This window comes from Zosterops lateralis, assembly GCF_965231275.1.
Source record: "Zosterops lateralis genome assembly, chromosome: 6".
Classification (NCBI taxonomy): domain Eukaryota; kingdom Metazoa; phylum Chordata; class Aves; order Passeriformes; family Zosteropidae; genus Zosterops; species Zosterops lateralis.
Window position 1 is genome coordinate 49392083 of NC_139761.1, and position 27928 is coordinate 49420010.

Consider the following 27928-nt stretch of genomic DNA (forward strand, 5'->3'; position numbering starts at 1 on the left):
TTCAGTTATAGTTTGTCCATAGGATAGTTCAGGGCTGAAACTACCTCAACTGAAATTCATTTTGACTCCTCAGTGGGGGCTGAGCTTATACAGTATTTTAAGAGAACTTGTTTGCATCCTGCCTAAAAAGTGTATGCTTCCAGTCCCTTTATTCACCAGAGAACAAAAACCTGTCACTTCCCTCCCTCTTTTTTTTTTCTCCCTCAGCAGGCCACAAACAACACACTTGATCCCTATTAAGGGTACAAAAGAAATCATGGTTCTTTTTGTGGAGGGAAGTGCAAATTATTGCTTTATAAAAGAAACAATAGTTGTAGCTCCTCTGCTTTTTAACTGAGAGATTACAAATGGTTGTCAGTGAGTTAAAGTGGTGATAAAATACCAATGATTTATCAGACCTGAGGTTAATGTATAACATAATTCTTACTAATTTTAATTTAATTCTGAGCAGAACAAAAGATCATCATCTCCCCAAGGATCCAGATCCATTTGGCGTGCTCTGTCCTGTGCTTTTGGAAGACCCTTACTCCTGAGCAGCACGTTCCGTATTCTGGCTGACTTGCTCGGATTCGCCGGGCCGCTCTGCATCTCCGGGATTGTTCACAACGTCGGAAAAGGAAATAACACCATCCGCCCACAGGTACTGTCAACGTGGCATCCAGAGAGAGGAGTCGAAAAAGCGATGCTGTGACTGATTGTTTGCCCTCAGTGAGGAAAGTGACTCTGCACTGTGTGTGTGAATGCTGGAAGTGCCAGTGTGAATGTACTGCCTGATATCCTCTGCTATACTGTGATGGAGTGTGTCCAGTGCAGGGCAATAAAGGTGATTAAGGGACTGGAGCATCTCTTGCAAGGACAGGCTGATTTATTTATACAGATATCCAAAAGGAGGGTCTCAAGAAGATGGAGCCAGGCTCTGTTTGCTGCTGCCAAGCAGTGGGACAAGAGGCAATGGGCAGAAACTGATGCACAGGAAGTTCCATCTGAATATGAGGGAAAACTTGTTTAAAGTGTGGGTGACTGAACACTGGAGGAGGTTACCCAGAGAGGTTATAGAGTCTCCCTCGCTGGAGATACTCAAGACCAGTTGGGATGCAATCCTGGGCAATGTGCTCTGGGATGACCCTACTTGGGCAGGGAGGTTGGACTAGATGACCTCCAGTGGTCCCTTCCAACCTGATCCACTCTGTGATTCTTTGGGAGGCAAAATATGTGAGCCACGCATCTAGCCAGCTTTGCATTCTGGAAAATAACCTCATTGGAGAGAACAGTGAAGCATATCCAGAATCCCATCAATGCAAGGAATTTAGGTGCAGTCTTGAGTAGAAATGGGATCAAGGATGTGACTGACTGCTTTTCAGAAAGGAAAAGTGTGTTTTTAATAGGCTTGGCTTTTCATTTCCAGAAATGAGGAATGTCTGAAAGGATTAAAGGAGAGTTTTGACATCATCCAAAAATGTGAAGTAATTTAATTGTGACCAAGAACTCCCTCTAATGCCTTTGGGGAGGTTAGTTTTGAAAAAAAACTGAAACACATTTTTAAAGGATGCTATTTAAATGAATGCTCTCCAAGAAGCAGACTTATTTCTTGATTAACTAAAAATAAAAATGTAACTTGGGAAGAAATGTAACTTTTATTATAAGGTAAGGTCACTCAGGCTGGTTTTCTGTGAGATAGATCTGTTTATTTCTGCAGCTCACTTAGTGTCTGATATAAGACTATTTCTAAAGTCTGTTGACAGTAATGGAAATATACCCATTCATTCAAGTACACTTTGGATTAGGTCCACTGTAAATATTGAAGTCCATCAGCTGCAGTGCAGAAAATTTAACAAAGGCCTCAGGCTAAAATTAACTGTTTGTCCATTTTGCAATCCTTATCCTAATATTTGGAAACTTTATTATAGCAAGTAGGTTCAGTGGAAAGCAGTTAAAGCAGGAAATGAGAAAATTAAGACTATAGTATTATATTGCAGCAAAGTATTGTGGAAGCTCTTGAGCTCTGCTTTTCAATAATTTGTTTGGAATACTTTTTCAGCTGAAATTGTGATTTGATATAATTTACAGATTGTCCTATTTAATTTTCCTATAAAAGTGTCAGCTAGTGCTTCTCTGTGAAAAAGAGAAAGTTCCTGTCTGGTCCTGATGGGCCCCTAAGTAGAGCTTCATCCAGCCTGGTATCCTCACTCACTAGCTAAGCAGTAACCTCACTGCTGTCATTGACACCAATTTGGTATCACCTAACAGCAATATTCACTGTTGGTCGCAGTCCACAAGTGGCACTTATGGGTTTATTTTAGCTTTGCTAAAAGAAGCTTTTCTTTATGTTTTGACATTGGTTTTTTTCTGGTAAGGGTTGAACTACATTTGAGTTTGAAAATCGCTTTTGCTGGGTGAGATGAAATATCTTTCTAATGAAGAGTTTCTGTTCAAACTATCTGGAAGCAGACTGGGACATCCAGGAGGGCTCCCATGTGTGTTCATATACCTAGCCAACTTGGTCTGTTTTGGAAAGAAATACACCAGCTCTACTGCTAGGAATGTTATATCCCTGCTTCTAATGAGTCAAAAGAAGAAAACCTTGCTTTACAGTTTGCCCCTGTGAGCCTCAAAGGTGTGAGAAACAAGCTTTCTAAAATGCTGTCGTATGAAGGTAAAGATAAGTGGAGGGAAACAGTGTTTGTACTTGATGTGCTGCTGAGTTTGAGGGCACTGGAAAGAGTTGCCACATAGTGGGACAGAATCAGATAAGCAATGTAAGCTGTGAGTACAATGGAGGGTGTCTTTTACCCATCTCTTACCCAGATACATCTTAAATAGTTTAGATTGAGATGATATAATGTATCTTAAACAGAAATTCTCTTTGTGAAACTGAAGGCAAAGAGGTATAATAATTGTTCTGTTCCTCAGGTCCTTTGTGACAGATATAACCCACCATGGAGCTGTAACTCAGATCACATGGGTGTCACAGGCAGTATTAACTGCTCTAGTTAGTGCTGTAGTTAGTCAGAGCATGACAGTGTCTTAAATTCTGTCATGCTCTTCATGTTTATTTATAACTCCAGTATCAATATTTATGGCCACCCCAGAACATTCCTATGACACGAATTTCTCTGAGCATTAATCATTTCACACCGAAGAAGAGACTGACAGGATGATAACCTTTATCATTTGCTGGTAGCATCTTCCACGTTGCAACATTAGGATTAGCAGTTCCAGTATTAGGAGTAGCTGCTGACATAACACATTCAGAGATGCAGCAAACTCATTATTTAAAAAGCTCTAGAAGTCGTAAGGCCCAGTGTAGCAAAAAGCCCAGTATTGACATGAAGATTGTGTGAGTCTGGAGTCTTTATGCATTTAATTAGCAGCTTTTTGCTCAGCCTTTCACTGGTTAGAGCAACTTTTAAGAATTGGTGTTACCCTGAAGTTGTCAGGGAGGTGGGACACTGAATATTCCCAAAGCTGTTTCTGAAAATATAACATCTAATTATTTTCATCAACTTCTTGAATAAGGTTATTTGCTTTATGTGTGCAAGGTTCAGGAAGTGTTCAGGTATTTCTGTTTCCTCCAGGCTGGCAAGTGTGTGTGGACACTTATTGTAGCTTAAACGCAGGTATGCTCAGTAAACCATAATGACCTGATAATGCATCTGAGACTTGGCCAACACCTTGGTGCTATCAGCAAGTGTGTATATATGTGATGTTTATGTATATAAGTTTGTCCTCTTTTTCTCTCAAGGGAGTATTAGAAGAAAGGATGAGACTATGCATCTCACTTTCCCTCCTTGCCTATTATATAATGTTTTGATGGGAATCAGTGCTGCATCAGAATCTCATTTCTAGACAAGCATGATTTGGCAAACATAGTTGTGGGGAAAAAAAGTATTATTTTACATACAGTAAAAAATGGTATTAGCTGCAGAGATTAGAGATTAGCAGTACTGGCCAGATGTGTATGGGGGACAGCACTGAAAACCTGAACTTATAAGACTGTACATAATCTGGAAGAGAAACTAATTTTTAATGTACTATGGACTATTTGTAGTATAAAATGCTGCTGTAGCCTATTTGAATTGCTATGGGATAAGTATTAGGGCTTTAAAATCCCTTTAGGGTGCAAATAGGTAAAATAACAGTTAAATGTCTCTTTATCTGAACTATAATTGTCAACATGTACTGTAATTGTTCAGAGTTTTGCACTTAATATAGATTTTAAAATCTTACTCCTTTTACATTTCTTGTTACCTCTGTTGTCTTTTCTCCTTTGCTTTAGATTTCTGGCACTGATTGAGTGCTTTTTTTAGTACGTTTGGCCTATTATTTTTTTTTCCTGGGCTGATTTTCTTATCTCAGTGATTTGAATTGGCTCAGGAGATCCAGTTAGCTCCCCAGCTAGTGCACAGTAAGCAACAGAAGCATGCAGGTTGGAGCAGCCTGGGTATAAATAAGAGTAGGGAGAAGTTTGTTCCTTTTCCAGCTGGCTCAGCCGAAAGAACAGCTTTGAAAACTAAGTTTTGCCTCTGTATGAACTTGCCATATGGTTTTTTTATGAAGTTGACTGCAAGGTGCAGATCAGATCTAATAAAATGTACAGACACTGAGAGTTTGTGAAATATAGCTGATTAAGTGTTATAGCAGTTGTGAAAACTTCAACAGCAAAGAAACTGTAGGCAAGAAAAAAATGTGCTGAGCAAGGGATACAACAGGAGTGTAAATAGCAAGAATCTCTCTGAAAGAGAATAGGAGTCCTCTTGCTAATTGTACATTTAATAGAAGCACAATCCAGCAATCAAAGTTTTCAAGGAGCCAAGAGAAGCAAGAGGAGGATGGAGACACTTTAGTTACAGAAGGCTTCCCATGGTGAGCCAGCCTCTCAAATTGTAATGGCACCAGAGGTGTCAGCTTGTTAAATATAATCTGAAACAAATGCACTGTTTTCCCATTAAGCTGCACACATAATGCTTCAAAATGCACTTTGGTGATCTCATGAGCTTGCTAGAAGGTAATGACCATAAGTGAAAGTGAACAGGATGCTGCAGGCCAAAATAATTTGCATGGTTCCAAGAGTTTGGGGTTTTTTACAAGTTCCGAAGGTCATTTTTAATGTAACCTGAGGTGTTAAAATAGTGAGAGTAATTTTTTCAGAGGATGTTAACTGTTCCTTTCTGATGATGGGCAGTTCAAATCTTTTAATGAATGACCATATGGAGTTACTCAGTGTCCTAGAGTTTTGGAAGGATATCAGAAATCCTTCATTCTGCATTTAAGTGAAGCTTACTGAGTTGGCATGTTATGAGACTATTTCTTTGAAGTGATAAAGTGCAAGGTTTCAGACAAGGTTGGGACCACTTTCAAAGTACTGAACTGTGGTTATCTCTGCTCATTAATTATGTAAAGCAGGGAGTTAAATTACCATTGCACCTGATTTCCAACTTTGTTTCTTTCTTTTTATAGACTAAAATTCTTGGTGTTTTCTTTATTTCGTCGCAAGAGTTCCTGTCCAATGCTTATGTTTTGGCTGTGCTCTTATTTTTTGCCCTTCTATTGCAAAGGACATTTCTGCAAGCATCATACTATGTTGCTATTGAAACAGGAATCAACTTGAGAGGCGCAATACAGGTACCCAATATATTACTAATTAACCTTTTCACACCCTCATAAACATGTAGTTGTAAATATAAATTATGTAGTTGTTACATTCTGAAATGCTTCTCTCCTGAAATGTATTCAATATATCATTACTGTTTGAAATTGTGTTAGCCTTGAGTTCTGTTTCCTTGGCATCTTATTTTGATGGTTTTATATAAATGTTTATTTTCAATATCCTATGCTATATTTCTTCTTACACTCAAGCAAAATTTGCTGACAGTAAAACTGAATGTAACTTTTGAAGTAGTTTAGATGTGAACTGCACCTCTCCTATCTCAAAGACTTTTTTTGGTTACAACACATCCCACGCAGATAAAACATCTTTGAAATGTATGGTAAATATGTTTTGGACAGAAAGATGGGTTGTATTCCCAATGCATGGAGTAGTATTTTATTCCATGGGTCATGCCATAAAATCTGCCTGGCACAGTGGAGTTTGTAGCACTAAACATAAGTCACATTGCAAAAATGGGGTCTGTAATCGTTGTATAACTGACAACTACAGATCAAAGTTTCATGTAGCATACAAAGCTCTGTGCCTGGAAATGAGAGAATTTGGTGTAAGATTACGGTGTGGGATAGCCAAAGGCTCTGACTGAAACCTACCCTGTGACAGCATGAAAGCCAGGCTTAGTGTAACTTATAAGTTACACTATTTATCCTCTGAGCTGCATGGATCCTGTGGGGAGTCTCCATGATGGATGGATGCTTTCAATAGCAGCCTAATTGTTTAATTCTCTTTTGATCTTACACATGGAAGCACTTGTCAGCTGACAGGCCTCTGGAGTCCATCCATTGGTTTTGCCTGACTAGAGTGAAGTAGAAAAATTCTACAGGAATACAAATTTGACCCAAAAGTATGGGGAAAAAAAATCATTACTTGTATAAAGTGGAAGAGCTGCAAATGACTGAAAAATACAATGACCAAAGCAAGTGCAATCACTTAATATTTGGAATTTAATACTAATAATTTTTGTTTAAGAAAAGCTTTGTATTTGCTGTTCTGGATATTAGAGGTCCAGATAATGCCAGTTGGCTATTCAAATGGGAAATTTTTAGTCAGCACTCTAAGCAGCAGATCAGTGTTAATGACAGTCTCTGTGCCAGTATTTTTATACTTCTTTTCCTATGTTTTTTCTTGCAACTTTTTCTCCATTCCTGTCCTGTGTAAATCTGCCACTGTTCAGTGTTTCCTATTTGATTTTTACCAAACTAGCTGGTTAAAGTATTCTTTCATTATTCTGTACTGGTATTTTTATAAATATATATTTTTATAAATAAATATCTATATTATAAATATCTATATTTATAAATATCTATATTTATAAATTTTTTTTATAATCTGATGCCTGATTCTGAACTGAGGCAACTGCTTAATTCAGTACAGAGTTGTACCTGCAACATTCGCTGGCTGTGAATTAAACTTTGTAATGGAACTGAGTTCTCTAAGCAAAATGTATCAATGTTCTCAGCCATGAGAACATTGTTCTGAGGTTGGATGGGACTTCAGTCAATTGCCAGAGAAAAATAACAAAATTTATGGTACATTGAGGATTATATATTGAATCTAATAATATCTTAGTGCTAATTACAGGAAGGGCACTCTGTGGAAATGCTGGAGGTATAAATCATAGTTGCTAACGTGGTTCTTGGGCATTTTTGGGCAGTAAAGGTTTAATTCTCTTACTGGTGCACAGGGACAACCATGATGCACATAAGAGCACTGTGCTTTGTGTCAGCAAAGAATAGTAGGTTTAAATTTTACAAAATAATGTAAAAGCCCAAACTTTATTCTCTTCATTCAAGTTGCTGGAAATATTGTTTTCCCTCAACATGCTGGGCCTGGGGTTTAGACAGAGCTAGAAGCCTCATTTTATTTATGTATGCTAGTACCTTTTGATCTCTCTTCCAGACGAAAATATACAATAAAATTATGCAGCTTTCAACTTCTAACATGTCTATGGGGGAGATGACAGCAGGCCAGATCTGTAACCTGGTTGCCATAGACACAAATCAGCTGATGTGGTTCTTCTTCCTGTGCCCTAACCTTTGGGCTATGCCAGTACAGGTAAGGTGATTGAATGTGCTTTTTTGTTCTTAATGCACGTCAGTATGCAGTGGTTCATTGCATGTGACTTTTATGAAAGTGGGGTATTAAAGAAGTTAAAGAGTAACTTGATATAAAATTTCAAGCAATAAAATTTCAACATCAGGAAGCATTGCCTGTAATAGATTCCACATCTGTGACTGGACTTTAGGTATTTATGATTGTATTAGGATCTTGGCTGTTGCCAAAAACTTTGCATTTGTAACAAGAATTTATAGGGTGCATCAGATTGCAGTACATTTATTTATTACATCAGGGAAGTTAACTGGAAGATATTGCAATCATTTGTTTTCTGAATCCTAGCAGAAGCAAGAGAAGTAGCATAAATATGATTACTTAGAGATGATCCTTTGGACATCCCTTGAAACTACTGCGGCTTTTTGGATGACAAATGCCACAGTTTGTCGTTGTTTTGGTTTTTGTTTGGGTTTTTTTGTTTGTTTGTTTTTTTGTTTTGTTATAATGTATTTATTTTGCAAAATGTTTTTGCTGCTTTATCCTCCGGTATCTTTGGCCTCCTGTATCTAAATACCAGTCTGATCTCTTCAGTCTCCTTTCCCACTTGGATCACCCTGTACTTCTATTTCAGCTGAAAAAGCTGAAAGTAAAGCATGAAGTTTCATCTGATACTCAGTACCCTGCAAGTTTTCCTGCTTTATTCCAGCTACTTGGTGCATTTATGTTGGGTGAGCTTCAGCGCTAGCAGTAAATACAAACAGAAGACGCAGTAGAGTTTAAATTCACTTATTGGTTAATTTGATACTTTTTAGACATATAGTTTAGTTTCAAAAACATGATGAAAACTTCATTGTGTTCATGTCACAAAGGCAATCTGGTTCCAGCACCGCACAGAGGCTGATTTTGCTGGTGTGTAAGTCAGAAACCCACAAGTAATCTACCCAGCAGCTTTGCATTTTGGGTTGCTTGCCCTTGCCCAAGAATTAAATGGTTTTCTTGAGGCTGTATATAGACTGCAACTGGCAGATTCTATTTCCAGGCAGTTTATAATGTGGTTTTAGGGGTGTTGCTTAGGACTTTTTGTCCATCAGCATCTTATACCAGTGCTGTTCTTCTGTAAAATGTTAAGCATATGAAAAATTACACTGAAAAGCTGGGAATGGGGAAGAAAAGCCAGCCATTCAGATAACTGGATAAACTGTATGAATGTCTTTCAAAGAGTGAGGTGTTAGACTGCTGACCATCAGGATTTTTTCACAATAAAGATATTTACTTAAATTGAGTGGGTTTTGTTCCTGTTGAATGTTTTGTAATTGTTCCTGTTGAAACAATAGATTTTTGTCAAGCTGCTACAGAGCAGATGAGCAACTTCTCTCAAAAACAGGTCTTCAAATCATCGGATCATGTAATAAACCTGATTAACTTCCTAACCTGGAGGGAAAAAAAGCCTGATTTAGCTATTTGCCCTGAATTTTTTTCCCCCCTCACTGAGGAAAATACTTGATGGGGGAGCAATGCAGGTCCTTTTTTATTGTCAGTTATAGTGAGTATTTGAATTCATCTTGGATCTTCTTGTGTAGTCTCAGTCTTGGGGAGTGTTTATTCTCTGAAAAACCAGTAAGTGTCCTCCTGAAATACTCTGAACCTTCACACTTTTGCCACATGTTTGAAACCTGCTGTGTTACCACATATTTTTTTAATATCTCTGTTGGTGAGGGTAGGTTGTTTGTGAGGCTGCAGTAGGACGTGAAGGAAGAAGAAACGTGTCTGAATCTCTGATAAAACTCTTGCTAGCTCCATGACACTTGTGCAAAGCCTCAGATCAGGATAGTGAGCAAATTAGGGTGTAAACAATCAACAGCTTACTAACTTATGGCTTCTTTTAACTATGCTTTTTACATGTGTGAGAAGTATAAAACCATGCCCTGTCAAAATATTAAGATTTAAGGTGATTGTGGCCATATTTAGGTCACAGTGTATTCTGTGCATTCTCACAGTATAAATGCATTTTTCTCTTCCAATGCAGTTACTCCTGCACAAGAGGTATGGACTGGTTTTTCTGGTCTACACTAGAGGAACTTAAATGGCAGTTTAAAACATTTTGCTTTCTAGAATTAAGGGAGGGTGATGGATATAGCAGTTATTATCTGAAATTTTTCAGAAAGCAACTTGACTCATTTTTTGGTGTGGTTTCCCTGAAATTATGGGTGGAGGAGGAAAAATGGGAACCAGATTATTTTAAACTGGGAGGGAAATTATCAAGGAATGTGTCCTAATATTGATGTTTAATTGCAAAAGAGGATAATTATAATGAAAAATAATTAAGAGGAAATATCATATTAAATATGGTTACATATTGGCAGTTTGTTGGTAATAATTTGGATATAAGGGTATTTTCATTCCTTTTATAGAAAGCACAGTAAGAAGTCAGTGACTGTAAACTGCTAAAATGATATTGAAGAGCTATGGAGCATTAAGAAGAGTCCACCCCCTTAATGACAATGTCTAGGGTTTTAATTATTATAGACAAACTATGTACAAGTTGCCAATTTCATGTACACTTATTTTCTAAGACCTCTCTGGCAGCTCAGCATAGAGAGCGCTTTAGCACAACTGAGAATTAATCCAATTCCATTGCGTATTCTGTAACAACATTTTGCTCTAATGGGCCAGAAGTCACAGATTTATAAAGACTTCCTGACAGTCTGCAGAAGATACAATTATTTGCATTAAAATTCCCCCTGTGATGCTCCTTACCAGATGAGGATGATCAGTGCCGTGCTCTTGTTTTGTGGGTGGTGCACTCCCTGCCAAAATCAGTGAGTCACATTGGTCACAAAGGCTTCTTCAAAATGTTTTTCCATAGCATTCATTCAGTACCTTGTTTTATGGGGCAGTGAAAACAATTACTGGCTGCTTGAAAGATGGCTAATGCTATGTTGCACAAGCTCCATTATTATTTTAACCAGGTTTTTAATTGTTTTGTGGCTCTTAATCTAGCAATCAACATTTCAGCATCTGCTGTAGATTTTTGTAAGAGCCGTTCATGACAAGTTAGGTTTTCCATACAGTCCAGGTAATCTGAACCCCATCTTTGCTCTGACTGGAGTCAATGGGAGCTTTATCATTGCCTTAAGTTACTGTTTGAACATTATTGAAATCCATGAGAAGAGGCCCAGGGATGCCAATCAGTTGAAAGATGCCCTCAGTAGTTTTGGCTCAAACCCTGGGAGCAAAATGAGGCCTTATAAAGGCCTTCCCCTTATGCCTCCATTTTATAAACACCCTTGTTTGATTTCATTGTGATTATTAAAAATTCCTGTATTCTCATATCTCTGGCTCATTGGTAGGGATAGCTTACACTTGTAATGAAAGGACATTTGTCTCTTTCAAAACTGCCCACAAAGCAGTTTCTGGCTGAAAGTATTTACCATCCTCAATAAATAATCAAGACAAAATAACCAGATCTGTTGGTGAGCTTTTCGCTCCTGATATATATCTCTGGCAGAGAAGAGCTTTGGGATTTTGATGAAAGAGATGCAGTGTTTCATTACACAGGCTTTTTTTTTTTTTTTAAATATGGTTTTTGCCTTCTCAGGAATATTAATGAGAGCCTTCCCATCTGTCAAATACTGTCCCACAGAGCTCAGATGTTGTGTACTCTTTATCCTTAACTCCTTACTTTGTGATGTGATAGAGGATTATGTTCAGTAAGATTTCAGCTCTTTTCAGATACAATTGTTCTTTATTTTTTCCATACACGTTGCACATATTTCAAAAGTTTGCCTATATTATCATGTTACAAAGAAGATGAAAATAGGGTAATTTTTAACCTATTGGAAACGTGGGATTTTTATTGCAAAGACTGACCCTCAGTAGCTAGGATGAGGATTGGAAAAGCAGCTGTGAGCTAGCAGCTCCCTCAGGATCCAGCTGGGATAGCTTTCTCCTTGGCTATGGGAGAAGCTGATGCTCTCTTTTTAGAGCCAGGTGGTCCCATAATGTCCTTGACAATCAACCAGTAGTGAGGGAAAGCAGGAAAACAGGGAGTCAGTGTTCTGCAGTGGCTTCTCGCTGTACACTGCTTTCCTGCATTTTGAGTGCCCACAGCATCTGCCCATGATGAAGCAGTTGGGAGGGAAAATCTTGATCTATAAAGACCAAGACCATTTTGTGTTATGGGGGAGAGCTCTGACATGGGTATCTGGCAGAGGCCTTGTGTATTTTGCTTGGCTTCAGACACTCATTAATTTCCTGACTTCAGGTGGAAGCAGATTGCTCACTTACTCATCACTGAAAGACTTTTTTAATTTGCAATTTAAACTTGCCTCTTACTAGATTTGTGATGCACATACAATGGGATTTTACTTTCATGTCAGTGCACATTTTCTAAGTCAATACTGTGGTTCATTTTGAGAATCATGTTCTAGTTTAGCTCAGCTGTAGAGGCATCAGAGGGTTCCTAAGAAGAAAAAAATCTTTTTTCTCTCTGTGCTTTAAATTGATGGAAATGTGGAAACTATAAACTCCTTTTTTTTTTTTTTTTCATGTAAACAGCCTGTTTGTATAAATGTGTGAGAATAGGCATATGACTATTGAGCTTTGAAATGATGGAAGGCTGCTTCTGTGAAGGTTATAAGAGTGTACAAACAGCGAGAGTAGTAGATAACATTTCAAGGAAATTTCCAATAGTTGGGTTTTTTTTAATTAAGAGAAATTATATATGAAATTAACTTTCTATCCCTCTGTCTTCTGATTGATTTATCAGCTTACACTTTTAAATACTTAAATTGTCAGTGTTGCAGATTGTTCAGAAGTTAGTAATTACAATAATATTATTACAAATTAGCTTTGGTAGCTTGTATATATTGTTTGTGTTTAATTGAGCTGCTTACAGTAAACCCTCTCCATCTAGACTGTGACTTTCTCTCTAAATTCTTATCCAAAGATAAAACTTTTTTTTTTTTTAAACACTGTTTCTCTAACCCTTTTTCAAAAGTAATTGTCTATCTGGCACTGTAGATCCTTAAAATAGGTCCTTGCCAGTTTATGTCAGAGATTATTTGAGGTGAGTGTTCTCAGTGGTATAATGTGTTATTTGGAAGTATTTTTAAATTAAATTTTATTTAAAGGTGTTTTTCTAAAAATTATTTGGTTTTAAATAAATTTCTTTTAAATAGTTTAGAGAGTTAAAATGTAGAAGATACACAAGCCTGTAAAGCTTCCTTTTCCTATGCATAATGGGGAGAAATACAGGAACAGAAATAAAGAGAATGCCCAGGCTGGGGAGGAACACTGGGTGGGTGTCTGGGTCTCTGAGAGAAGCCCTGACTGATCACATTGGCTGTGCCAGCAGTGCTGAACTTGTAACATTCGGGATGGTTGTGACTGCAGCTGCTGTTGGTTGAGCATTGTCCCTTACCCTGAAATTGGTCTTTGTAGTGCATACCCCAGGTGAAGCCAAGATCTTTCCCTCACCTTCTTTTATCACAACAGATAATTGTAGGAGTAGTTCTGCTCTACTACCTTCTTGGAATCAGTGCCTTAATTGGAGCAGCAGTAATCATAGTCCTTGCACCTGTTCAGTACTTTGTAGCAACAAAACTCTCACAGGCCCAACGAAGCACATTGGTAAGTGTCTTCAAACTCATTTGTGATACAAATATCATATCTGCTAATTATGCATTGGTCTATGCTTGGAATTACAAATCATGGATGTTGACCCAGAATTGTTTCTCAAACATTTCATAATGTTCAAATATGCCAATCTCAAGATTGTGAGATTGTAAGTGGTAAATACATATTTTTTGGGGTTTATATTTTTCAGCAAGAATGGTGTCCTAAGAGCGAAAAAAACTTAAAAACCTTCTAACTTACAAATACAGATTATCAGTAGTCATTGACTGGAGTAACTTTGGGCAGTGCACAGATCAGTGAGTTGTGCAGGACAAGCTGTCCAAGGGAAAGGAAGTAGGAATGCTGTGTACAAACTTGGACCCCAGATGTGGAAATCTGTCAAACGGATTTATTTAAACAAACTCCATGCAGTTGTAACTCCCTCAGTGTGTGCCTCAGCTGGGGAGCTTAGAGATCTGCTAAGTCACAAGCTGTTTCTTGATCCCTCACTTGGCTTGTCTATAATTTGAATCACCTGCATCACTGCTGAAAAAGTTACCCTGCTTCATTGGCATTCCCGTGCCCAGCTGCTCTGAGCTTTATTCCCCCTTTCAGCAACTGTTGCACTGCCAAAGAAGCCACAGGAACCTGTAATGGAGCCAGAGCTTGCTGAAATCTCTTCCACCACAGATCATGGGTAGTAATGAGAGTTATTTGTGCATCTTCCTGTGTGTAGAGGAATTCCTTCCCATCAACAGTATGCACCCTTCCAGAAATGTGGACAGCATTCATTCTTGCAGCATCCAGTCATACAGTCAGTGTCACCTAGAAATTCCTGCACATGGGAGCAGTGCTGTTTGTGACAAATGTCTGCACTGTGCAATGGGGCTGCTTATAATTTTTGTGTCATCCTTATGCTTAGGGAACTGGTGTTTTTTATTGTACTCTTCAGGTAAATGTGTGTGTAAATGTTGCAGGAGTACTCCAACGAGAGGCTGAAGAAGACAAATGAGATGCTTCGGGGCATCAAGCTCCTTAAACTCTACGCTTGGGAGCACATATTTCACAGCAGCGTGGAGGAAACCAGACAAAAAGAAATGACTAGCCTCAAGTCTTTTGCCCTTTACACCTCCATATCCAGTGAGTCTGTTCCTTCATCGTAATCCACTGCTCAGCTAAGTGCTACTGAATTATTAGCTACTAATGAGTTTACCATTTCTCTGTTGAGAATATTTCAGTTGCTTTAGGCTCTGATCTGTGCTCCTCACTTTCCATCTAGTCAGACCCTCCATTTAATTCAGAAGAACTTTGCTTGTATGGGAAATACGCCTAAAAGAGAAAATGAGTGCTTGAAAGAATTGACATTTTCTGGACAAAAGCTTTTAAGGGACAAATGTTTCACAGACTGTATTTAGCCAGCAATAGTCTCTTCTAGAACACAGCATTCAAGAGGAAACTGATGTTGATATTTATTTGTTGAGGGCTTTTTCTGCATTTTTGCATAATTCAGAGCATACAAATAATATGTGACAGGCATTATCTTTGCATTGAAGCTCCAACAGACAGTACTTACGTGTTCTTACTCAAAACTTGGATTTCTTATTAAAACAAGTGATTCTTAAAACTATTTCTATATCCTGGAAAGGAAAATATGAGCATCCTGGCAATTTCATCATTCTATATCCAGATTCTTTCCTCTGCTGTTACTTTTCAAGTGGCTTTAAGACTTAATTGTGCTTTTAAGAAGACCTACAGAAAATTGAACTCTGTATTTGAGCAGATTTTATGCAATACCTATATAATTGCTACAGTAATATTTTAGAAATAATTAGTAAAATCACACTGAAGAATGTATAATCTGTGAGATATTAATGAAATGGAAATTTTTAGCAAGAAGTTTTTGAGTACTACTTGCTATCTGTACAAATATCTCCTGGGATAGTAAGGAAGCCTGGTTCTTATGATCACATAAGTAATGTACTCAAAGGGAAAGATCATGATCCCACTGAATTTAACTGAGGTTAAATTGAGGTATTCATTGTCTTCTGGGACCAGAATTTCTCTCTGGCAATCCTAAGCATTCTGGTCTTGGAGAGTAGTTTCTGTCAAAGGGAAAAGGAAGTAGGAATGGTGCAAAGTAAGATGACTTAAAACAAGATTTAGCTGCAGGCTGTGAGACCGAAAAGCTCTGTCTTACACCCAGATCAGTGGAGGTGGGTTCCCATTGTCTGCAGTGCTTCATGTGGCATTAAAATCTATTTATAGTCAGGGCCAAGGGTTCAGCTGTAGGGCTGTGAAGGCTTACTGAATTTTAAATCCTCACAGATTTATTTGCAACAGCTAGGAAAAGGTATATTCATCCCAGGGGTACTGATTATTCTGTGAATCAATGACACAAGAATCTATATTATTAGAAAAGCTTTAAATATTTACTGATGCTTCTTGAAACATTCCAAGTTCGCAATTGCATTCTTATTTTGTATTATGCAAGACACAGGAGGTAACTTCTCAGCTTGGGGTAAAGCAATGCAGCTTTATGTTGATGGTGCTTAAAATTTTGGCTTATAAAGGTTCTTATTGTTTCAGCCTATGAGTTCCTTACACCTTCAGACTTTAGCGGAAATTACACTTATCTTTGAAAACTTGCACTTTTTCAGACTAAAAAGGGAATATAAATACAGGAAATTTTGCTCTTTTCGCTTACTTTATGTATAATTAGAACGAGAGGCATAATCAACCCCAAACATGTTGACTAATATTGGAGTGAGCACATGATTTAATTTCTTTAGGGAAAAAAACTTAAAAGGCTGTAGAGGATCATGATCTTATTTATTTGTGATCCTGAGGAAGGCAGACAGATGCTCGAACACTAACAAAGCAGAAAAGAGATTTTTATATATAGTTCTTTTAAGAGAGTGTTAAGTAGACTCTGGAATTATTTTCTAAGTGCACATAGCTATAAAGAGAAATAAAGAATGTGGTTGGAGCTATTTTATTCAAAAGGAATATATTTGCATTGGATTACAGAAAATATACCTACAAGTTTCAGGGCAGTGTTGGCTAGACTACAAGAAAATTCCATTTCAAGACCATATGGAAATTGGATCTCATGTGCCTCACCCCTGTGCCGGGATCCAGGCTATATGTATATGGAATTGTTCATGTGTACTAAAAGAGCTATTATAGAAATTACCTCTTCCTGTATTTTATTGAAATGCCCCCACCAGAATCAAAGTTGGGTGACATCTTTACAGGATTTACTGTACATTAAAACTCAGGAAAGAGAAAGAAAGGAGTGGTTTTCCTACTTCTGTGATTTTTTGCCTAATCTGTCAGAAGCAAAATAACTCCAGGCTTTCTCAGAGGAAAATAGCAGTGGTTACTGTTACTAAAATATCCAGACCAACTGAACATTTTTCCCAGTTTCTAGTCCATCTTTTCCAGCAACAAAGTCCTTTTAACTAAAACTAATTAAATGTAAAGTCTTAGCTACAAAGTAGTTATTTTAGAAAACATTTAGTTTTTCTGGACACTTGCATAATTGGAAAAAAAATTTAAAAAGGAAAGCAACCCTCAAATTCCAATGGTTCATATTTTGCTTGGTTGAAAGAAGTTTGAAGTCCTTGTATGTATTGGTGATCTCACATAATACCAAAATTCAGATAAGCTTATTGGGAGCCACCAAGTAGTTTAGATGTCTTAACTGCAGCAAGCTTTGTCCACCCTGCAGGATTTTTATTCCATCCAGCCTCCTGTTTGACAGGTATAATCTTGTACTGTGGACAGGAGTAGAACAGGATCCATCTCTGACAAGTGGGTCAGCTTTGCTAGATTCTCTCACCAGATTCACCCCTAAAAGCAAACCTGTGTACTGCAGCAGTCTCAAAGGCACATTGCAAAGGGAAGGATTTAATGACATTCAGAAGAGTTGCAGGCTGCAAACTTCCCTTTACAGTTTCTGTGCTGTAACTATCTTGAGTTGATACAATGTGTGAAAACTGGTCAGGAAGTAGAACCATTAAAGACACGAGAGGCTGCTTTGTGTTCCAACACAGAAAGAACATATTTCTCAGAAAAATACATTGAGGTTTTTTCCAGGGGTGAGGTATAAACTATGTATTTGTAGACTTTAATGGATGTTAGTCTTTCAAAGCCTGAGCTTTTATTTTGGGATTACACACAGTAACATATTTACATTTTCAAATTCTCCTCTCTGACAAGGAATTAGAGCTACATGCAATAACTCAGCTGTTTTATATGAGCACAGAATTTATGAATATGTTAGAGGATTCATTAAAGGTCATCTAAACGTAGGCAAGAGAAATATCTGACGCTATATAAAGTCCTTCCGGGGTTTATGCTGAGATGGCCAAACAGTCAACTAGAGGAGTCAAACAATGACACTTCACTTCAGATGAAGTAACTGTGGACAGCTTTTACTGTTTGCATTGCTATATCTGAGGAAGAAAAGGACAGGCAGAGTTTAAACACAAAATAAATGTCTAGCCATTTTCTGTTACACCTGTACTGATGCTGTATTTTAGCTCCAGAGTCTGTATTCTTTGTGTAGTTTACTTACATGAAATAAAGTTCACTGAAGGTCAAAATGAAAAGGTGACGATTAAATAATATCCTCAGGTTGTGATAGAGGGGACAGATATGCAGGGTAAGCATAGAAAACACCACTGTAAAGCAGTGCTAGTAGTATTGCAGCATTTACCATGTCCGAATGAAAATTGTTTCTAAATGTTCCTACATGTTTTCCTTCACAGTCTTCATGAATGCAGCAATACCAATTGCAGCTGTACTTATAGTAAGTATGGACTTTTCTAAATACTGTTAATTACGACTGCATTTTCGAGTATAAGTGGTGTGGAATTGGGGAAGAAGGAGAACAGGATGCAAACCTGCTACACATTTGCTGTTCCTCTGGGAGAGAATGGAAAATGCTCACTTGCCTTCTGGGAGCAGAAGCAGCCCAGAGCATGCAGCACTCCTCCAAACTGTTAAGAGAGTATGAATGAAGATTCTGTAAATGAAATGCTTGTGAAATATGAAGTCTGTTTCCTTCTTTATGGCAAAGCACTGACTGTGGTGTTTGTCTCTTCGTAGACATTTGTTGTCCATGCTCATCTGACAAGAAAGGCTGACTTCTCCCCATCAGTGGCATTTGCCTCCCTCTCCTTGTTTCATATCCTTGTGTCTCCGTTGTTCCTGCTCTCAAGTGTGGTTAGATCCACTGTCAAAGCATTAGTAAGGTGAGAACTGTAAAATTAATATCTTTGCTACCACCTGCCCAGTTTCTGAGAATGTGTCCATTGCTCATTTTAAAATTTCAAGTTTAGAACTAGCATGGTGATTATTTATCTGTTCTTGTAAACTGCTTCCCAACTTTGTCCCCTCCATCAAGCATGTAGAAGGGTAAAGGGTAATCACAGAAAGACATATGTTTCAGAATGTATCTCTTGTTTTTCAGCTGCTGCCTGTTGAGGCAGAGTTAGGCTGAAACAAGCAAACAAAAAACCTTAAAAATAACTTCTAAGAGTCCCAGTAAGTTAATGACTAGATGTCTAATCCAGCCTTGATGAATTTTTACTTTCTGATGGACATGTTAGTTTGAGTGTTCAAAAGCTTACCAAGTAACAACCAGTAGAATTACTGGTTAACTGGAGGTTTTGAGTATCAACAGATTAGTGTAAAAACCTCCTACTGCTTTTTTATATGCAGTGTGACTCTACCTGACTGATGGAGGAGCAGAGTTTGGGCTTCCTTCTTTGTTAGGACAACGTGGACCTCCAATGAAGCTGTCTGACCAGCTTATTTAAACTATGGTTCAGATACTGGACACCAGCCCTTGCTTAATTGCCTTTGTGTTGCTTTGGATATGGAAGGGAGACTGCAGCATGAGGCTGAGATTGCTTCAGTGTTTGAAAATTCCCTGACAGGGCAAAGTCACAGCTGTGTCCTCTCTCCTAAGGAGTGTGAAATCTGAGAGCATCAGCAGCTGGCGGGAAATGTTTTGCAGCCACTCTGGTAGTCCCTAGAGCCATGGCAAATTGTCATGCAAAGATTACAGCCAGCAAAGTGCCTGGGAGCCCACACTGACACTGCCTGTTACCAACAGGCATTTATTTTGGCTTGTCTAAGGATTTCTTTGCAAATGAATTGTGCTGCTTAATGCCACAGGAACAATTTGAGGGTGATTAGTATCAGCCAAGTATTAATTGTTGCTAGCTGGGAGCTCTTCATGAGTTATTCTGGAGATATCTTCTTATTGGCAGGCTGTTGCCCTGCCATTTGTGGTGCAGGCAGGAATCAAGCTGTATCAAAGCTGACATCATCCTTGCCTTCCTGGCTGTCTGTATCACCCAGGTAGTGTTCCAGAGTGTGTTGTTCCACAGTGCTGGTATGCTGCTCTCTAAAGTACCTCACCCTTCAGAGGAATATTTTGGATCATATGCCAGATATTTTCAAGCCATGCAAAGGTGTGCTTGCTTAAATAGTTTAGTAAATGTTAAAAAGCAGACAGTTGAGTTTGGACCAATTGATTAAAGCTATTGTTTGCTTGCTGCAACTGTGTCCTACTGTTATACCTTCATGCTAATAAGTAGCTGGTCAGGTAAAGGTAACCTAACATGACAAGCTTTTTTAGGCTGAAATAGTCTAACTGGTTTTAGCAAGTGTGCAAAGACAGCTTCTCCTGGAATGACAGAAAGGGACTAGGTGGAGCAGAAGATGATCCAGCAGTGGAACCAGCATGTAAAGGATAGTAAGAGAGTGTTACTGGCTTTGCTCCTCAGGCACTTCTCAAACCCTGCTCAACCTCTCTGTTGGCTGCAGTCTTTGGTGCCTGATCCTGCCAAGGACAGTGAAATCAATCGATAACCTTGTCAGTATCTTGAATCCTTACACATATGCCCAATTGCAAAGCATCCCCATGGATTGTTATTGACACACTCAGAACCACTGTGTGATTGACAGATTTGAAGCTTCTGTTCCATGTAGGACCCCTGAAGGTTTTCCAAGTTGAGTGTCTACCACTTGCTTCTGAGAATGGCAAGTGGTCAAAGTCTTTAGGAAGGTGACAAATTCTGATACCTCTTTGTGTAGTGGGAGTGCTTTGGGGTTTGTTTTAATGTGGAGCGCTTCTGCCACTGAAAATTAAAACTGAGGAGCCAATTGATGTATTTCTTCCATGTAAGTCTTCAGGGACAGAGGGTGCAGTGTACCATTTTCAGTCAGTGAAGGTTAAGCAGTAAGAGTGGCATTACGTCTCTGACTGGGTTTAATATCAAACCATCTTTCCAGTCAGCTGTGCAAATAACACTATTTTGATCAATATGTCCTTTCTGTGGCTTAAAAATAAGTTCCCCTGTGGAGATATTGGAATACCGGAATTGCACTGTCAGCAAGAGCTCTGCAGAGAACGTCCTTTTCCTATTCTTTAAGAGTTTAGAACAGTCTGGCATCCTGAAATAAGAGCTGTTGCCTCTAACACAAAAATTTCTAACAGCTCTACTGTTTCTTCAGTAATTGCTTCAGGAGCAGTTATTCCAGAATTATGCAGTGTTGGGCAGGGGTTTGCAGAGAGTACAGACACTTGGATACACAACAAAATCAAATTGTTGATGTCTTAATAGAGACATACTCTTGTTTGGATATGCATTGTCTGAGAATATTTGCTGTCTTCTCTTCCTACCCCTCTAGACCCTGGGGCAGATGCATGGGGGACTTCTCTGTCTGCTCCTTTTATCTTCAGAGCAATTTCTCAAATATCATGTAATTTTCACGCAGAGAATACAGATGCAGCTGCATATCAAATCCATATGGGCAGCATCTTAACTATCATTTGGTTTAAAGACATTTGAAATGTTCTTTTAAATGTTTGGTTCACTGAACAAAAAGGATAATATTCCTAGCCCTGTTTTCCAAAGCTTTGTGCAAATAGATATTAATATCTCTAGCAATGGAACTTCTAATCACTTCAAGATAAGACCTTCCCATTAAGAAATTCTGATCAAAAATCGATCCCAAATTAATTGTTGTTTCTTTTATCCCATCCCAAATAGTTATTCTTCCCCTTTTTGTTGTTTAGATTGTAGTACCTGCTCTAGCTAAATTCCCTCCACTGAATCCACTAAGAGGTCCACTGATCTCAGTCCTCAGCTGCCATTAGCAATCAGGCAGGTTGATAGAAAAACTCTAGAACCAATTCTCTTCTAGGGAGTGCCCAGGTGACTTTGATCTCTGCTTGCAGGACAAGTGTTCACTGTGCAGGGAGTCTGCCTCAGGCACTGCTGTAATGTCTGGATCCAGCAAGGTTTTGGCAGCAGGGGGGGATCTCACAAGCTTCTTAGAAGAAACTAAGTCTCCTCCTAAAGAAGAAACCCCTGATAGTGCAATGCAAAATAAATCTTGACAGGTTTATTCTTATTTTACAAGATTGGCATCCTAACAGATCACCACATATCACAATGCTTCAGTGGCATTGTTTTTCCTTTCTCCCCAGTTAGCCTAAGGCTAAACATCGAAATCAATTTTTTCAGCTCTTGTCCATAAATTTATTTTTAGGCCTTCTGGCACTTTATCATTTTGAAGACTGATAGTTAACTTATTTCCAGCTAATTGAGCTCCTTTGATGTAGAGTTCATGATTCAATCCAATTCTTCCACAAATTTCATTTGCTGTCCCTGTGAGTAGATTAGACATACATTTTATAAAGTCAGGTACAGAGATAAAATTGATGCCCTGATCTGTTAAATGTCTTAATAAAGGCACATTATCTCTTAGCTAATTAAATCTTGAAACAGCTAGTGAAAATTTTATGCCTTCTTCTTTGTTGCTGGTTGTCAGGATTCCTTTTATATCTCATCCGTTGAATACTCTTCTGGTAAGGTATATTCCTTTATCTAGTTACTTTATGCACATCATATTTCACCACAGCTGGTTGAATTTGGCTCAGGGTGTAGAGCTTGCATAAGACTGTTCAGCAGGACTGACTGTGCCACCCTTGATCAGCATAAATGACATAATTCTACTTGGGTGAGTGGCTTCAAAACAAGCCACTCTTGTAGCTCTTCTGTGTTCCACCAAATGCCTGAAAAAACCTTTATGTGAGATCTCTCTGGTGGTGTCAGAAGAGACAAGACTTGAGGAACAGCTGCACAAACTGTTAAAATATCACTTTTAATAGGCAACAGGACAGGTTTTGAAAGTTTGCTTGCAGTAACTTACCATTGAGCGTTTTCATACACCTGTAACAAAACAAGAACAAACACTGTGGAGCAGACAGCAGCTGAAGTAGGGATGCTCTGTAATAAACATTGCAGTGAACAAAAGTTTTACTTCTAAGGTTGAGATGTGACTGCAGGGGTTTTTTTCCCTTTCAGTGTGCAAAAATTGAGTGAATTCCTGTCAAGTGAAGAAATTGGAGAAGAGCATGATAAATCTTCAGAGCTAAGAAGTGCAGATAATCACAGCAAGTACCAAGCAGTGGTGAGTAAAGCTGTCTCATTGCCAGTGAAGTGGCTGCAGTCATTTGTACCCAGAATAAATTTTTCACTTTTCCATTTCCTACTGATTATTTCTTGCAATTGCAAAACCTCTATTCTAATATCCTGAACTGTATCATTCACACTTATGGTTGCTAGGGTTTAGGACATTTTGCTGATGCTGCCACCAATTAGTGCTTATTTCTGTCTTTCTGATTTTGCACAGCCACTCAAGGTTGTGAACCGCAAGAGGCCTGCCAGGGAGGACTGGAACAATTACAGCTCTCACATGAGAAGACCCATTAACATCACAGAAGCAGATGATTTTTGTGTAAAGGTGATATGAAGGTCACTCTAATAACACTTATATTAGCTCACTAATAGTCACCTTTGTACTCTGATGGCAGTTTCAAGTTCTAGAACAAGCGTTTGGTGTGAACTGTCAGACACTTGTGCACTTATCAGATTAACCTCCATCTTTCTTGTATCTGTCTTCCTTTTTAAAAATGTACTAATATCTAGGTTGTGATTAGTTGCAATTATTCCTCTAGATTTCACCCAGCCATTTTCTATTTCAAGTGTTTAAATCATTAGCCTTGTTCTCGGGTCCAAAAATTTTAACTCAGAATAGCCTAGGTTGGAAGGAACCTCAAAACATGATCAGACCCAACCTTTTATGTATAATGGGATGAAGAAAATCTAGAAGCATTTGTTCTAGACATTCCCAAAATAATCTCATCATGGATCTTCCTTTCCTATTTTGGAATTCCTATTAGCCTTTCCCCATTAAAAACTAACATGAAATTAACTGACATGAAATTAAAAACTAACTCCCAAAGATCTCACTTATCTGAAGAAAAATTTACAATTACCTGGGCCACTTTGAATAGTGACACTTTTGGTTTGCTGTGGAAATGGCCAGAAGTAATAAAAATCCTGATGGTTGTTACAGTGATGAAGCTGTTTATTTAGGAAGTCTGCTGTTACATTTGCATTTCCAGCAAAAGAGGATGAATAATTCAATTTCATGGGACTAACTAGGACAACTGGTAATGCTTTCGGGTTTTTTTTAGACATGCTGGATTGGTGCAGGATCCTTCTTGAACAGACTTCCAGGAAAATAAGAGGAATATTTGCAAGAGGGTTTTGGGGGCACTGCTGGGTCAAAAGACTGCCTGGAGTGACAACAGAGGAGTTTGTCACAAAGGAGAGGCCAGTGCAGTCATCTCTGTAAGGCTTGAACAGAAAGCCAGGCCCAGGGATAATCTTTGGCTCCATCTGCTGACACCATTGTCACCACTGGCCCCTGGGTCAGAGAATTTGTGCAGGGAATTGGTTCTGTGTGTCTGCAGCTCATTGCTCAGGAAGGGGCATTAGTTGAGAGAGGATCCTCTGGATGCCTTTGGTAATCCAGAGTGAGGAAAACCATGCTTGCCTTTGCTCAAGATATGAGAATCAATTTGTCTCAAGGGTGTGATAAAAGTGTCCCCTTCCACTCTTCTTAGATGAAAAATAGTTGCACCTTGTATAGCTGAAAGGCTTTGAAGGCTTTAGTGGCTCTAGAAAAGTGAGAGAAGAGGGTCTTGTATAAATGTAGCCTTTTAAAATCTCCCATTCCTTGTTTCTCATAGTATCCATGGAACTCTTCATTTAAAGTCTGAACACACTTTGTTGCCTGGTTTTAGTCTTTTTCGATGAAACAATTTCTGTATTTAGCAAAACCTAGATTGTCTAAGAATCATGTCAGAAATACAAAGGAAAATGCTGTAATGGGCAGCAACATCTAATTTCATGGAAGGTTCTGCAGATCTGCTTGGAATTTGGGTGTAATTGCTGTATAAGCTGCACTGTGTCTCGAGTGACATTCGGGGCTCTGCAGAGAGCAAACTGGGCATGTCTGTAATTTAATTGGGTTGTAATCATTTCACTTATTACATGTACCCACCTTACAAACAACAGAACAAGAGAAACTCTAAATGGCAACTTGTTTTCCCCTCATGAATTCTCAGTAATTTTCTAATAGTCTAATAGTGCTTGTTTGAGTTCAGAGGTTTCTGCCCATTGAAGTACAGTCCTTTACAAAGTCTGTCACTTGAAGATCCATTTTCTGCATTGGACAAAGACTAAGTCTGTTCCTGTGCTCAGTGTAGTGAAAAAAGAAGTGTCTCTGTTGGGAAAAAAAAGTGAACTCTAAAGCTGCATTTCTCTTAATCTTTTCTCTCCATCTTGGTATAGATCACAAATGGATTTTTCACTTGGACACCTGAAGGTCCTCCAGCATTGTCCGGTATTGATATCCGCATCCCTCAAGGTACAAAATTGCATCACATAAACAGAATAAGGTATTTTTCCATTTGGTAAATCATAGTCTTATGTACACCTTCTACCCTCACAGGTCAGCTAACAATGATTGTAGGGCAGGTGGGCTGTGGTAAGTCATCTCTCTTGCTGGCCATACTTGGGGAGATGCACAAGATCTCTGGGAACATATCGTGGAGCAGGTAGGGGCATTTGATTTAAAATTCGATTTTAATTTAAAAATTCAGCTTGACTAGAGTGGTAATACCTTTAAAAAAGCCCAAAATCTCTCCTGGGAACTTGTGGAGTTGGAGATTTTCTAGATACACAGTCAAGATAAGAACCTTACCCTAAGATCAGAATCCCCAGCCAGGGTGAAACAAGCTGCCTACTCCATTCATAGAAACAGACAACCATTCCTGGGCATTCTGCACTCCAGCAACATTAACTGAGTGAAATTGTGACTAGTTTGGAATTGGAATTGATGAGCTTCAGGTGTTGTGCAGCTACAGAATGGTGTTTGCACCTACAGGCCTGAGCTCATGTCTTTGCATGGAGCTCTAAAGAGGTGCTGGCTCACTAGGAGCAGTGCCTCAGATGTGATCTCCATACCAGCACCAGGCTAATGCCTGAGAATTTGAAGAGTGTCTTTCAAGTGGCAGTGACCTCAGAGTCATCCCCAGTGTATCCTGCCTGATCTGGCAGGAGTGAGTCAGCCATGTCCTTCCTCCTTTCCCAAGGGGACACAGCACCTGGACTCTGATAGCCACTTAGAGATTCCACTCGTGTCTAACTTTTGTATTGGCCTTGAAGGGAGGAAAAAAAATAGTCCTGAACTCCAACAGCTTCTGCTGGGACTTGTTCTCTTGACCCTCAGGTGAGGTGACAGATGGTAAAATATATTGCAGCTCCTGTATATGGTTTCCAGTAAATTCCTGCCATCTCTAATACACGACTATTCACACAGTTTGATCAATGTGTGTGAACATTTTTGGCCTGTTTATTTCACAGTACCAGACTTCCTACCCATACAGATTGCACTTTGTCCTTTGGGCTATGATTATTTGCAGGTAAAGCTCAACAAATTGCAGAAGAACCTAGAAGAAACAATTAATTTTATTTCCAACTGATTGGGAATGAAGGAAAACCAGGCTACCTATAAATCAAATCTACACACTCTGATGGATAGAGGGTCATTGTTACCCAGTGGATTCTGCAGCAATTTTGTGGAACAGTTCTCTTAAATTCCTTGAGTGTTTGTCAAGAGATGTGATTTATATCCAGCCTTCATTTGTAAGCCAGTCACACTACTCAGAATTGCACGTGCTTTAATAGCAATAGTATGGGAAAGGAAGTTTGTCTATTTTATAGGTGGGGAAAATAAAACATAAGAAGATGACCCTTTCAGCTAGCGAGGGAAACAAGAACAGAAGCCAAAGTTCCAGAATGTGGTGGTCTGTCCATGAGAATATACTTCCCTAAGCAGAAAATCAGACTGTGGTGAGGAACCATACAGAATCCCTGCAGCCTTATTAAGTGAACTAATTTCATTTCAGCAAGGCTGCAGTTTTTTACAGATGACGTAACATGATTAAGTGTAATTTGAATGTCTGATGCTAAACTAAAACAGATGACATGATGTTTCTGATCAGAAACTGTGCTGTGTTTTTAAATAGCACTTGTTTAGAAGTATGTTCTTGACCAGAGTGGAAAGGTCAGGGCTGGTTTTCATGTCTTCTATATGTGCCAAAGTATCACAAGGTGAAATTCAGTTGTTATCACATTTGCTGCACTGTCAGATATGTAGAACAGGACTTGTGGCTGAAACAATCTGAGCACTGTAAGTGCTGGCTGCACTGGGACAGACTGTGTTGTCTCATCTTTCAGAGCTGCTGCCATGTGCACTGGGCTATTCAGAGTGATGGATGCAGCCAGTGTGGGCTGCCCACCTGTGTTGTAAAGCTATCAGATGAAAGCTCCCTTAATTTGATAAGCAAATACTAATGCCTGACTGGGAACATGCAACCTTATCCCAGGTTCAAGGAGAGTGGTCTTATCAAGTAATCACCAGGGCACGTAGCCTCAGCTCAGGCAATGAAAAGTGTCACCAAAATCACTAAAGTTTCCGTGTTAAAGCTCTTTCTTTGGGAATACTTGACTTCAGTCATTCGTGTTACAGAATAGACCTGAAATAGTTAATCCAAATTTCCTTCCCCTTCCCTTCCTCCAAGGTCACAGCTATGAAGATGAAGGATGTATCCTGCTGGCATGTCACTCAGTGCTCAGGAAATCTGGATGCTATTCCCTTAGTCTAATGGATAACAAGTCATTTCCCTACTCTTTGCCCCCATGCCTTATGAATAAAACAGGATTAACTGTGCATCATTTTTGCTTGTTTCTTATAAAAATTATTTGTTTCAAACCCTTAAAAAGTAATGAAATTTATTCCTGGGCTAGGAGGGAGATAATCAGAAATGAGCCATGGCTCATTTGTGATATTTTTGTTGTTTGTGTTACTTTGTGTGTCCAGAAGATCCAGCTCAGATTAATGCCTCTTGTGCAAAGCAGCCTGAGAGCATCTCAGTATAAATATTTTATAATATGGTTAGGAATGTAACAAAAATAGAGGAATCATTATTTACATTCTGCACAGGTGGTAAATGGTAATGATTTGACCTGTTATTGAGTAAATAAATCTAGTATATGCCATGCTAATTTCTTTTGGGCAGTATCTCGCTTTTAATAGACCCAATTCAAGTCTTGTTGGAGTAAATAATACCAGAAAACTGACCTAATTGGGAAATAG

General features: G+C 38.7%; 1 protein-coding gene across 1 annotated transcript in view; it reads left to right on the plus strand.

Annotated features, from left to right (window-relative positions):
- Positions 1 to 27928, plus strand: part of ABCC8 (ATP binding cassette subfamily C member 8) — a 73265-nt gene that overhangs the window by 11939 nt on the left and 33398 nt on the right. Inside the window, exons 6-16 of the mRNA XM_083864022.1 lie at positions 452 to 640; positions 5458 to 5622; positions 7565 to 7720; positions 13214 to 13348; positions 14311 to 14473; positions 18106 to 18146; positions 18446 to 18591; positions 22723 to 22828; positions 23051 to 23161; positions 25060 to 25135; positions 25220 to 25325. Coding sequence (XP_083720148.1) covers positions 452 to 640; positions 5458 to 5622; positions 7565 to 7720; positions 13214 to 13348; positions 14311 to 14473; positions 18106 to 18146; positions 18446 to 18591; positions 22723 to 22828; positions 23051 to 23161; positions 25060 to 25135; positions 25220 to 25325 — 1394 coding nt within the window. The remainder of the gene's footprint in view (positions 1 to 451; positions 641 to 5457; positions 5623 to 7564; positions 7721 to 13213; positions 13349 to 14310; positions 14474 to 18105; positions 18147 to 18445; positions 18592 to 22722; positions 22829 to 23050; positions 23162 to 25059; positions 25136 to 25219; positions 25326 to 27928) is intronic.